This window comes from Alligator sinensis, unplaced genomic scaffold (assembly GCF_000455745.1).
Source record: "Alligator sinensis unplaced genomic scaffold, ASM45574v1 scaffold255_1, whole genome shotgun sequence".
NCBI classification, from domain to species: Eukaryota; Metazoa; Chordata; order Crocodylia; family Alligatoridae; genus Alligator; species Alligator sinensis.
The window spans coordinates 294,069-306,130 of NW_005842270.1; the positions used below are offsets into that span (position 1 = coordinate 294,069).

The 12,062-nt window shown below is 61.9% G+C and overlaps 1 protein-coding gene across 1 annotated transcript in view; it reads right to left on the reverse strand.

Annotated features, from left to right (window-relative positions):
- Positions 1-1,325: 1,325 nt before the first annotated feature.
- Positions 1,326-12,062, reverse strand: part of TANGO6 (transport and golgi organization 6 homolog) — a 56,440-nt gene continuing 45,703 nt past the window's right edge. The window contains exons 16-18 of the mRNA XM_006027857.3: positions 10,435-10,586; positions 6,163-6,276; positions 1,326-2,223 (exon numbers count right to left, since the gene is read on the reverse strand). Coding sequence (XP_006027919.1) covers positions 2,047-2,223; positions 6,163-6,276; positions 10,435-10,586 — 443 coding nt within the window. The 3' untranslated portion in view covers positions 1,326-2,046. The remainder of the gene's footprint in view (positions 2,224-6,162; positions 6,277-10,434; positions 10,587-12,062) is intronic.

Sequence of the window (12,062 nt, forward strand, 5' to 3'; positions counted from 1 at the left end):
TCGTGGCAACTGTGGGCAGAGCCCGCCCGGCCGGAGCCCTCGCAGCGACAACGGGTCTCCGCGGCTCCCCTGGCCGCAAAGGCCGGGCAGCAAGACGGGCCTGGGGACGTGCTGGACCCCTGCACCGTGGGGCCGGGGGAGGCGATCCCCAAGAAACCTAGGCTGCGGGACTCCACTAGTACTTGGCCTGAGCGAGGGGGCTGCCGGGGCCAAAATCGAGTCTGCCAGAGGGACGGGTAATGGCGAAGGAGCCAGGGTGGCCCCAGGTCCCCTGGCACGGCTGGGACAGGGATGCAGGTCCTGGGGACGTGCTGGACCCCTGCACCGTGGGGCCGGGGGAGGCGATCCCCAAGAAACCTAGGCTGCGGGACTCCACTAGTACTTGGCCTGAGCGAGGGGGCTGCCGGGGCCAAAATCGAGTCTGCCAGAGGGACGGGTAATGGCGAAGGAGCCAGGGTGGCCCCAGGTCCCCTGGCACGGCTGGGACAGGGATGCAGGTGGGGGGCCCGAGCTCAGGTCAGAGCCCTGGCCTGCTCCAACCCGCCTGCCACGACTGCGAGTCCTGCAGCGTGACCCGGGCAGTGAAGGCAGCACGACACCCCTTGCAGAGCCTGGCACGTGCTCCCCCTCCTTGCCCCGTGCAACTCTCACCAGGGAGGTGCCGGGATGAGCAGGATGCCCAGGGGCACTTGCAGGAGGGTGGGTTGGTGGTTTGGGGGGGGGCAACCCCCTGCTCCTGGCCTGTCTCTGCTCCCCTCCAACTGGCACCGGCTGGTTTTAAGTGGTGTAAGGCAAAGAAGCCTTACACCACCAAAGAAGTGGTGTAAGACAAAGGAGACCGCCCTCCTCTGGGCTCCTCCACCCTCCTCCCCGTGCAGGTGGCAGGTGGGGCAGTGCAGGGTCACAGGGCTCCCCCCACCCCCATCGCAACAGTCTTGGAGCCCGCACAGCCTCTGTCCTGGCACAGCCCCCAAGGAGGGTGAAGGTCTGGGCTGGGCAGCAGGGTCTGCCCAAGCACCTGGGGACCGTAGGGACCCCCGCAAAGCCCCCCTGGCACAGTGCCACGAGCCCAATTCCTCCTGCCACCCCGACTCCAGGAGCTGGGGCGTGATAAGATGCAGCAGGCATCACCGGGCTCAGAGCCCCCACCGCCCCTGCTGGCACTGGTACCTGTCCCGGCCTAGACGGCTGTCTCCAGGGCCAGCTCACAGGCGCAGTGGCCTGCCCACCCCCTGCCCCAGACACAGGAGCCCACAGCTCAGGCTTCCCCCGTGGCACCAAGTATGCAGATGCCATGCCCCCCAGCTGAGGGGTTTGGCCTGCTCCCAACAGGGCCCACTTGTGGGTATTGCCCCGAGTCTTCTCCCACTCCCACGTCCCTGGGCACAGCCGACAGGGACGGACTCATAAGGGAATCCCCGGAAAGGCTTTTATTGAAACCCAGGGCATCCTGGGTTTCCAGGCGAAAGCCTGTGGGCAAAGTTGGCAGGACTAGGCAGGGACACAAGAGGAAGGGAGACAAGGCCCAGCCCTGCTCCTCACACAGCAGGGGAGGATTCCCCTTTGCAATGGGCTTTCTGCTTCAGGGGGTCAACCCCCCCACCCTGAGCTGTGCCCATGTCAGAGCTGCCCTCACACTGCTGCCTCAGCCCGCAGGGCAGCTCTGTGAAACGCTCGGGGCAGAGCAATTCTCCCTGCCCTGCACCGGGATTCAGCTCCTGCCGGTCTCTGCTTTCCGAGCCAGGTGGCCGTTGCCATGCCACGGAGATGCCCCCGCACAGCGCTCCCAGGCTCCTCGCCTGCGGTGCTGCCCTGGCAGGGAGCCCTCCCTCAGTGTTCAGCAGCTTCCACGTCATGACTGGGGCAGGCTGGCAGGGTCCCAGGGCAGGGGGCTGGATTCGGGCGCTCCGGATGGGCAAGATACTCAGCACGTCCTGGCAGAGGGTTTAACATTCCCAGCAAATCTGTTTGACTGCTGGGCTCTCCCAGCCCAGGCTGGCACACAGGAGCCCGAAGCCTGGGCAGGGAACTGCTCTGCAAGCCTGGCTAAGGCAGGACCACGATCTTCTTCTCCAGGGTCTGCGGCGGGAACAGGAACCGCCGCATGATGTCGTCCAGCTCCTCCAGGGCCAGCTGCGCGTGGAGCACGGTGACCTGGTCGTGCTCGGATGCCACCACCCACTTGAGCAGGCGGTACAGGTCCCGCAGCACGTCCCTGAGAACCTGTGGGGACAGACCCGGTGCGTCAGGAGGGGTTGCAATCGCTGTCCAGGCCCCCATACTGCCAGCCCGCCATGAGCTGACAGCCAACCCTGCTGAGCTGCCCCTCCTGCCCCAGGCTCAGCACCATGGCTTGGTGCCTGGGCTGGAGAGCCTGGGGGCCCACGTGGGCCTGGTGAGCAGTGTGTGCTGGACCGATGTCCTGCAGGATGCATCGTGGCCCGAGGCAGTGGCTCTGCTGGGAGGCGCAGCTCTGAGTGCAAGGTGGCAGCTGGGCACCATGTCGCTAGCCTTACTGCTCGCTCCCCAGGGATGCCGGAGGTGGGTCACAAGGCACCTGCCGGGGAGCGGGTGAGGACAGGCAGCTTCCCATGGTGCAGCTGACACCGGCCCCCAGCTCCAGGGACGTGCAGAGGCCGATCTCCAAGTGCCAGAGTGCAGGGATTCACACTGTGCTGCCTAGGGCTCAGCCTTGGCCACAGGGCTTCTGCCTTTCCCAGGGAGCCTGTTCCACCTCCTCGCTTAATAATGGCCACAAGCTAGCAGACAGCAGATTTAGACTGGACATTAGGAAGAACTTCTTCACAGTTAGAGTGGCCAGGGTCTGGAATGGGCTCCCAAGGGAGGTGGTGCTCTCCCCTACCCTGGGGGTCTTCAAGAGGAGGTTAGATAAGCATCTAGCTGGGGTCATCTAGACCCAGCGCTCTTTCCTGCCTGTGCAGGGGGTCGGACTTGATGATCTATTGAGGTCCCTTCCGACCCTAGCATCTATGAATCTATGAATCTGACCCCTCCAGCACGCACTGCCGGAGGATTGGCTTCAACACCCTGTCCTTGCACAATACCGACTTCCACCCCCAACAGCCCCACTCCCTTCTGGGCACAACCGCCCAGAGCCCAACGTGGGCCCTGCCGCACAGCCCCTCACGCGCTCACCCTACGGTAGGAAGGGCTAACATGTTACTACTCTGTCCCCGTGCAGAAGGCGGGCAGGCACCTGGCATCCTCCCCTAGCAAGAAACTGGGCCAAGGACGCGCCGACCCAGCACCGGGGATTCCCAGGAGGAAGCAAATCTGCTCCAGCAAGGGGAACTGTCCGAGCAAGCCCTGGTGCGGGGGCTGTGAAGCCTGCTATGCAGACGGGCTGTTTTCCAGTAGCCGCCTTTGTGCACAGGCCTTGTGGCACTGCCGGTGGCTTCCTGGACCTGGCTCTGACCTGCCGCAGAAGCAGCTGTTCGCTAGGGCTCCTGTCGCACGTGCCCCTGCTCCTCTTCTGAGCCGCAGGCGAACCCAGACGAGCAGCAGAGGGCAGGAGAGGCGTGCAGCAGCTGGCAGGGGTGCCAAGCCCGGTGCTCCATGCGCCAGCACCCCTGCAGCTATGGGCGCCTCCCCCCCGAGGCAGGCACCCCTGGGGTGCACAAGGGTGCTGTGCTTGCCGGCCACAACCCCAAAAGCCTCCACTCTGAGCAACACCCATCACTGCAGAAGGGGCAGAGCAGGGGGGGAGCCCGGGTCCTGCCGCAGGGTCCCTCATGCTCTCACCCTACAGGAGGAAAGGCCAGGTCTTTGGTCCCCAGGCATTCCCTGCAAGAATCCCCTCCTTTCCTTGGCCTGGGCTTCCCCTGCCCGTGCCCCACCAGTGAGCTGCTGGCTCTGCAGGTAGGAGGGAGGGCACTTATACGATGGGGAACTCCCTACTTGAGAGCACGGAGGCGGAAAGGGATCTTGGTGTCATTATTGACTCCAAGATGAACATGGGCCGACAATGCGAGGTCATGGTTGGCAGGGCTAACCGGACCTTGCCGTGCATCCACAGGTGCATCTCGAGTAGAGCCAGGGAGGTGATCCTCCCCCTCTATGCGACGCTGGTCAGGCCGCAGCTGGAGTATTGTGTCCAGTTCTGTGCGCCCCATTTCAGGAGGGATGTGGACAACATGGAGAGGGTCCAGAGGAGGGCCACCCGCATGATCCGGGGACAACAGGGCAGACCCTACAGGGAGAGACTGCGGGACCTGAACCTATTCAGCCTCCACAAGAGAAGGCGGAGGGGGGACCTGGTGACCGTCTATAAACTCACTAGGGGGAACCAGAAGGGTTTGGGGGAGACGCTGTTTCCCCTAGCCCCCGCTGGCATAACAAGGAGTAATGGGCACAAGTTGATGGAGAGGAGGTACAGATTGGACATCCGAAAAAACTACTTCACAGTTAGGGCGGCTAGGAGCTGGAACCAACTTCCAAGGGAGGTGGTGCTGGCCCCTACCCTGGGGATCTTTAAGAAGAGGCTGGATGCCTACCTGGCTGGACTCATTTGAGTCCCGTTTTTGTTTTTAGGGTGTTTTTTTTTTTGGGTTGTTCTCCCGCCCTGGCGGGGGGTCGGGCTAGAAGATCTATTAGGTCCCTTCCGACCCTAAAACTATGAAACTATGTCCTTCCCAGGCAGAGGGGAAGGCTGCCAACAGGGTGTCGACTAGAGGCAGACTCCACAGAGTCAAAGCTGCTGGCAAGCAGGGCCGGGTCAAAGGCAGGAGATGGGGCAGCCACACATGCTGATGTTGGATTTTGCTTCCCTACCATGGCCAGAAGCGACCTGGTGGGCAAGGAGGCACCCCATCCTCATGCTGCCCAGGCCCCTGCAGCTCCCTCCATGCCCAGGGTGCGCACAGCCCTGCAGGGGTGCGAGGGGTTTTGTGAATGCACAACGAGGGACTGGAAGGTCTAGGGGGAGCTGGGAAAAGTGAAGCCTCCCCTGTATGCCATAACCGATGCCACTGCCGCTCAGCAGGCACGGCCTCAAACCCTGCCCTGCCCCTGCATGCAGGCAAGGCATCCGCTTCTGGAGAGACAGGGATAGGCCCAGGCAGCCCGGACAGACCTCAGTGCTCCTGGCCCCAGCAGCCTCACATGCCTCCCCAAGCACTCAGCCGGCTAGCTCAGGCACATGGACACCAGCTGCTGCTTCAAACCTCTGCCTTGCTCGCAGCTTCCCCAGGCTACCGCAGAGGAGAACCCGACCCAGGCCGGGGTCCATTGCTGCTATTCAGTCTCAACCTGCTGGTGCTGGAGACAGGGACAGAGGAGCGAGAGCTGGGGCAGGAGCTCGGAGCCCCTATCGCTTGTGCTGAGGGAGGCAGACCAAAGCCAGGAGCTGTGGGAAGGGGCAGCAAACCAGTGGTGCCCCTTGGGTTATGGCAGCGCCCAGCTGAACTGCTAAGAGAGGGGGGCCAAGGCCAAGCTCCGGCACCAGTTCCTGCTGCAGGGGGAAGTGGCTGGCACCACCACGTCCACTTGCGGATAGCAGGTGCCATTGTTCCCACGGCCTGCGTGGCTTTGGCAGAGCCCATGGAAGTGCAGGGAGAAGGAGGAGCTGAGAGGGGCCAAGCCACTGCCCGGTTTGGAGTGAGAGGAGCGAACCCCGGCCCACTGTGACATGGAAGGTGGCTGCAGGGGGCTGGACCGACTTCTTGCGGGAGTAGCAGGCAGTGCTGAGCCCCTGCAGGAGAGGCCACGGCAGTGAGGGTGCCAGGACCCGCGGTAGCACAGGAAGGTCATTACTATTCTGCCAACATGTCACTGAATCCCAGCAGCTGATTCCTGAGCAGCTGTGTGTGGCGGGAGCCCTGGGAGCCCACATCAACGTGGCAGGGTGTCTGCCGAGGGAACCTGCCCCCACACAGCCCCTTGCCAGTGACAGGGGTCCCGTGGGGCTCAGTGTGGCACTGCCGCTAGTGCTGGCCTCAGGCGGAAGTTCACCAGCCTGTTGTCCGCGCACTGCCTCAGACGCGCCGAGCTGGGGCATCCACTCCCAAGGGCTTGCCATGCTCATAGGCGTCGCGTACAGCAGCTCTGGGGACTGACCGCGTGCCATCCTGCGTGCGAGACGGAGGTGCCCAGGGGCTCCTGACTGCTTGGCTGAACCTGCTAGGAGCAGGCGGGGCAACCTACCTCGGTAGCTCTCTCGCTGAGCCCCCGCAGCAGCAGCACTACCACGTGGACGGCAGCTCGGCGCACCTCGGCCTCGCGGTCCATCCTGGCGACTGCTGTCAGACAGGAGGTCACCTGGCAGGGAGAGAGCTGTCAGCCAAGGCCTGCACAGGCCGTCACCACCCCCCTGCCACCGGGGCCATGGCCTCTTCAGCTCTAAGGGTGCCGGGGCTGCAGGAAGGACAGTCCCAGCTGCCCAGACAAGGGAGACAGGGCATGAGAAACCTAACGGTGAGAATCCACCTGGTGATGGGAATGATGCTCCAAGGGTGGCAGCAGCAGCTGCCCTGGCCTCCCTACCTACAGCTCAGGGTGGCTGATGGCCCCGCAGGGGAGAGCACATGGCACCATGCCGCCCTTTCTGGCCCCGCTGGTGCTGGGGTCGGAGTCAGCAAGGGCAAGAAGGGAAGCCCCAGGCATTGCTGCCCAGCCAGCTGGGGACTGCTGCGGCCCCAAGCCTGGCTGTAGGAGGCACTTGCTGGTGGAGGAGGAGACCCCATGTCCTGAGATTCCCAGGCAGGGACCCAGGGAAAAGGGCCGTTGGTCCCAAGGGATCCAGATGACTGTGCAGCTGATTTAATCCTGGAGCAGGAAAAGGAATGTGCAAAAAAGCCTCGGCCTGGACATCACTCAGGTGGGTCCCAAGTGTGCATCCTGAAGCAGCCACATCTGAGGGCTGCAGAGACCTCTTGGACCCAAAGCACCTCCAGCGGAGACCCCGGGTGGAACTGGGCTTGCTCCGACAGCAGCAGAGACTACCCCAGGGAAGAGGAGGCTTTGCTTCCCCGCAGCCCGCAATGGCTTAAGCTTTCAAACCAGCACGCGGCATCTAAAAGGAGCCTAATTAAATGATCGGCAACAGCAGGAGAATCAGCCGAGCTAGCAGATTCCCAGAATAGCTGCATGCGTGGTGCATTGGCATCTCATCAGACACTTGCTCCTGGATCGATGCACGAGCAAGAGGCAAGAGGGAACCTTCCTTCCGCTCCCTGCCTCGCTCCCGGGAGGGCTCCCTGCCCACTGACCACGGCCTCCTCGCAGCAGCGCGTGGGCCTGCCCCAACACCACGGGCTCCGTGGAAGGCCCGGCCCAGGGAGGAATCCCTCTGGCAGCCGCTGGGCACGCGGTGGCAGAACTGCCTCAGCAGTGGGCTGGTGCAGGGGTCCAAGCAGAGCCGCCCTCGCTCCCTGCCCTTGTGGGACATGCTGGTTCTGGATTCCCCCTGAGGGTTTACCCTGCCCTGCCATGCCCACCTCCTCACCCTGGCTGCTATCACATGGGGCAGCATCACTATCAGGCACAACCCTATCTTTCCCCCAGACAGGGCAGCGGAGAGACACAGCCCTGCCCCTTGCAGGGTTCTCCTGCAGCACAGCCGAGCTCTCCAGGGCACGTGCTGGGCTGACTCCAATTCAGAGCAACACAAAGGATGTACAGGTCTCTCACCGCAGCACCAGGCACTGCTCAAGGACAGTGCGCCATCCTCTGTGGTGAGTGCATCTCCCAGAGGAGCCGGCTGTGCCGTTTGCACTGAGCTCAGCTGGAAACCAGACGCAATCCACAGCGCAGCAGCACAGGGGCTGCACCACCCCTGTCCCCAGGTGTCAGGGGCTCAGCAAGGAGCAGAGCTGAAGCATAGCGCTGGAGCGGCCCAGGAGCATACATGCTCACAAGCTCAGGCTGGCTGAAACCTGAGCCAGCTCCATCTCCCTTCTAGCTTGGGAAAGTCTCTGGGGCACACACAGTACCATGGACTGCTTGTTAGTGAGGGGTGCTGCAAACGTGCAGCTGAGCAAGGAAAGGCCATGCAGCTCTCCAGGCTCATCCTGGCAGCTTCCTCCAAGCAACACCAGGCAGCCCTGCCCCTGCGCGTAGTGCGGCTCCATGCCAGCCCCAGGCCCTAGCACCCACCTGAGTGGCACTAGTCTCGACTGTCAGTGGGTGCTGGGGGTGGGAAGCAGCCCCTGGACAGCTGGGTGTGCAGGGAGCTCCCCTGCCCCGCAGCTTCACCAACTGCCAGGGAGGCGAGAAGGAGCAGCCCACCTGGGCCCTGAACAGGGGTCATCTCTGGACCTTTCAGCATTGCAGGGCGATGCCTGCCCCCTCATTGTGCTCACCCCCCTGGGGCTGGCGCTGTGCTCAGCTGGCCTGGTGCGTGCTGCCCCAGGCTTGTTAGGAGGCTGCTTGTCCAAAGAGACTGATGAACAGCAGGGTCACGACAGCCCCCGGCTCTGCTCCGAGGGTCCGGAGCTGCCTCATGATGCAGGCAGAGGAGTCTCTACAGACGCCCTGCCACGGGAGCCTCTGTTTGTCACCACAGCACCCGCGTCAAGATGCATGAGCACACCTCCTCCTGGCTCCTTGGAGGCGAGGAAGCAGGCGCGTCTGTCGGTGCCTCAGTGCCAGCCTGGAGGTGGGAAGGGGGCTGGAGACAGTGCTGCACTATTTTAGGCAGCTTGGCTTCTACGTAGGAAGCTCAAGCCATGGATGAAGCTGTCACCAGCCAGCCCCGAACATGCAGAGGGGAGCTCCTGGCTCTTGGCATCCAGACTTCAGTGTAGCATCATCCCACACATGCAGACAGACCACCAGGCCAGGAGTGCATATCAGCTGAAGGAACCTGGAGATGCTGATGCTTTCACATGGTGGGGCAGGGTGCAGGGGAGGGGAGAGGAGGACGAGCCTTGCAGGCACAGTGGGCCACACTCCCTGGTCAGCAGAGGCAGCAGAAATCTTCACATTACTGAAGAGAAGGGGTGTCCATGCAGTACAGCTTGGAGACACCCCTCCTTTTACACTCCTGAGCCTCACCTTGCTGCAGTGACCCCACCGCACTCTCCAGTGATGTATCAGGACTAGGACGGTCGCAGGGCTGCACCTTTGGGCAGAAGGTATTGGAGGGATGCATGCCCCGGAGATGGCAGACTCACCCAGAGAGCCGGGCACTGACAGGGAGCTGGCTATGCGCATGGTGCTGGCTCCTCTTTCTCAAGTGCGTCTATGCGTGGCAGCTGGATGCGGGTTGTGGAAGCACCAGCGAAATACTTGGCATGACTTTTTCCAACAGTGTACCTGAAGAGAGTGACTGGGGCTGCAGCCCGAGGTGCTGCCTCTGTCGGGAGCACACAAGCAGCTGTTGCAACAGGGGCAGCTAATCGCCCTGCTGTAATTGGCATGGTAGGAGCTGGCACTGCCCTGGGTGCCATGCAGCTGCCCTGGACAGAGGTGTGCTGCTATGCCTCTGCTTCTTCCATGCAGTCCATCTTGCTGCCTAGAGGCCTGTGATCAGGAATGTATGGGAGGAGGGGGCTAGAGACTGAACTGGGAGGGGAGGCGCACACAGCAGCCTGGATCATGCCAGGAGTGGCAGTGCTCATGTGGTACCCAACCTGGGAAAAAGTGTGCTCCTCGCACACATATTTCAAGGCTGCTGTCTAGCAGCTTGTTCCTGCTTATGGGGTGCAGCACACCCGAGGCCTGCAGGCCTCCCAGGCACAGCGCTGGTGGGCAGGAAGGGCATCATTCAGGGCATGGCCTGGCTGTAGACCTGCAGCCATGCCAGTCCTCTGGACCCAAGCAGAGCTGGTGGCTGAGAGAGTGACAGTGTTCCCAGTCCGGGCATCTGTGTGACTGCTCACACCACCAGCTGGGGAAAAAGAAATGCCCCAGGAACCTGGCCTCAGACTCCAAGGGAGAAGAGTGGCTGGGCAGCTTCACTTCCCTCATGCCTCCAATACACACTGCATCTTTCCTAGAAGCCATCAGTCAAAATGCAGACTGTAGCACTGCAGCTGTTTGGATGCAGCAGGCATCCCCGTCTCCTCGTTACCAGCAGCATGGAGGATGGAGACTGCATGAACCAGGGGGAGGTGCCTGCAGCAGGTCCAAAGTGTGCCTTACCGTGCCCTATTACCATGAAATGAATACAGGCAGAGCCGGCAGAACTGCTTGGGAACAACAGACACTTCAAGAACAGGCTTCCCCACTTCCTGGGCTGAGGAAACAGGCCAGCAGCTCACTGCTGCAATGCGTCCTCCCCTCCCCAAAGCCCTGAATAGCTACTCAGTCCAAACACAGCTACTCATTCTGCCTCCCCCCTGCAGCAACCGTGTCTCCACACTGGGGCACGGGGCTGGCACTCAGACTCTTGCCCTGGGCCCCTGAGACCCTGTCCAGCGGCAACAGGTATAACTGAAGCGGCGACTACAGCAGGAAGAGGAAGAAGGCCAATACCTCGTGCACCACGGAGCCCAGCTGGAACTGGAGTCTCTGACACAGCTCCCCCAGGTTGGACAGACTGCTGGCCCGCAGGGAGCTGTCCGGGTCTCGCGCTCCCCTCAGGAAGGCATGAATCAAAGGATCCCTGTACTTGGACACCATGTCCCCTGCAGAAGAGAGAAGAAAGGGGCCGGTTAGGGAGCCACCCTGGGTCTGCTCGGCATCCAGCACGGCAGCCAGACGCAGCTCGCGAGTAGGAGTAGCAGTCCCAGTCCTAATGCAGCCTTTCAAAGCCCTGGCTCTCTCGAGCTGGAGACTGCAGAAGTGCAGCTGGCGGACAGTTCTGTCCCTGACACAGGGGTGAGGGGGTCTGAACCCTTTTGGGATGGCTGAAGACTGCCTGTACCCTGTGCCACCACCTCCTAAGAGCAGCAGGATGTAGCAACTTCTCTTACATCCAACACAGGGGAACCAGGTGCAGGCCCTCATCAAATGACAAACCTGTCCTTAATGGTGACTTGCCGCACGGTCTCGGCCAGCACCAACCCCGTGGGCCACAAGTACGCAGCAAGCCAAATACCCCCGGCTGCAGCGGCCACGTTCTGCCTATCCCGCAGCAGAGAGCTTGTCTGCGACGGCCTCTCCTGCACAGCTGCTTCGGATCCTTGCCTCTAGGAACTGCGCCCTCATCGGGAACGACTTCATTGTCGTTTGCATTGTGACAGTGCAGGGGTTGAGGTAATTCAGTGGTGCAGAATGCAGTTAATTAGCAAGTGTAAATAGTGGGTTTACAGGCGTGAGCTGGCTTAATGAGGCACGTTTGGCACACAAAGAGCTATCTGCAAGTGCCTTACCCAATCTGTAGGCATGGGGCTTGCACTCTGCTGGCCTCCTCCATGCTCCAGGCAGCACAGGTACCTCCTCAGGCAGGCTGTGCTGGGAGAGGCCAAGTCCAAAGCCTTATGCACTGCCCAAACACTGTTTGGGGGCACCATTCGCATGGCCTGAGCAGATGCAGGAAAGGAATGGCCAGAGGCTCCAAGAGCGCTTCAGGACACCCTCTGGCCCACCCAGGACAAATGACCCACTCTGGCCTTGGGCTCTTTGTAGCAGAGCGTGTGGTGCCTGATATTACAGGTGTGCCCACCCTTCTGAGCAGAACCGAGGTCCAAGAGCTGGCCCATGGTACCTGCGCCATGCAGCAGCACAGCTGCAGGCTGGCAGGGATGAAGCTGGTGCTTTCAGATGAGCTGAAACTTTAAGTGCTTTCACCCCAGGTTTCTTGCAGTAGCACTGCCAGCAGCTGCTGCCTAAAGGGCTTTGGACGGGAGCAGCAGAGAATGTGAGGGCCCTGGCCCACACCAGGCATTCAGCGGGAAAAGGATGATTATGACTCAGTAGTACGCTTCGGTGGAGCCAGGGCAACCCCACACTGGATCACTGCAGGCAAGGCAACCAGGGAAGCGGGAGCTCCACTGCTTGTTCCAACCCAAGTCCCAGGGGCCGGCGCATGACTACCACGGCCCTGAGAGCCCAGCACCCAGACTTCAGAAGGTGGGAGGCAGATACTGGTCCCGAGGCAAGAAGGGACCCACAGGGTCCCAGCCCTGCCTTGCTAGTCACAGCGAGTGGCTGGGGGCTTC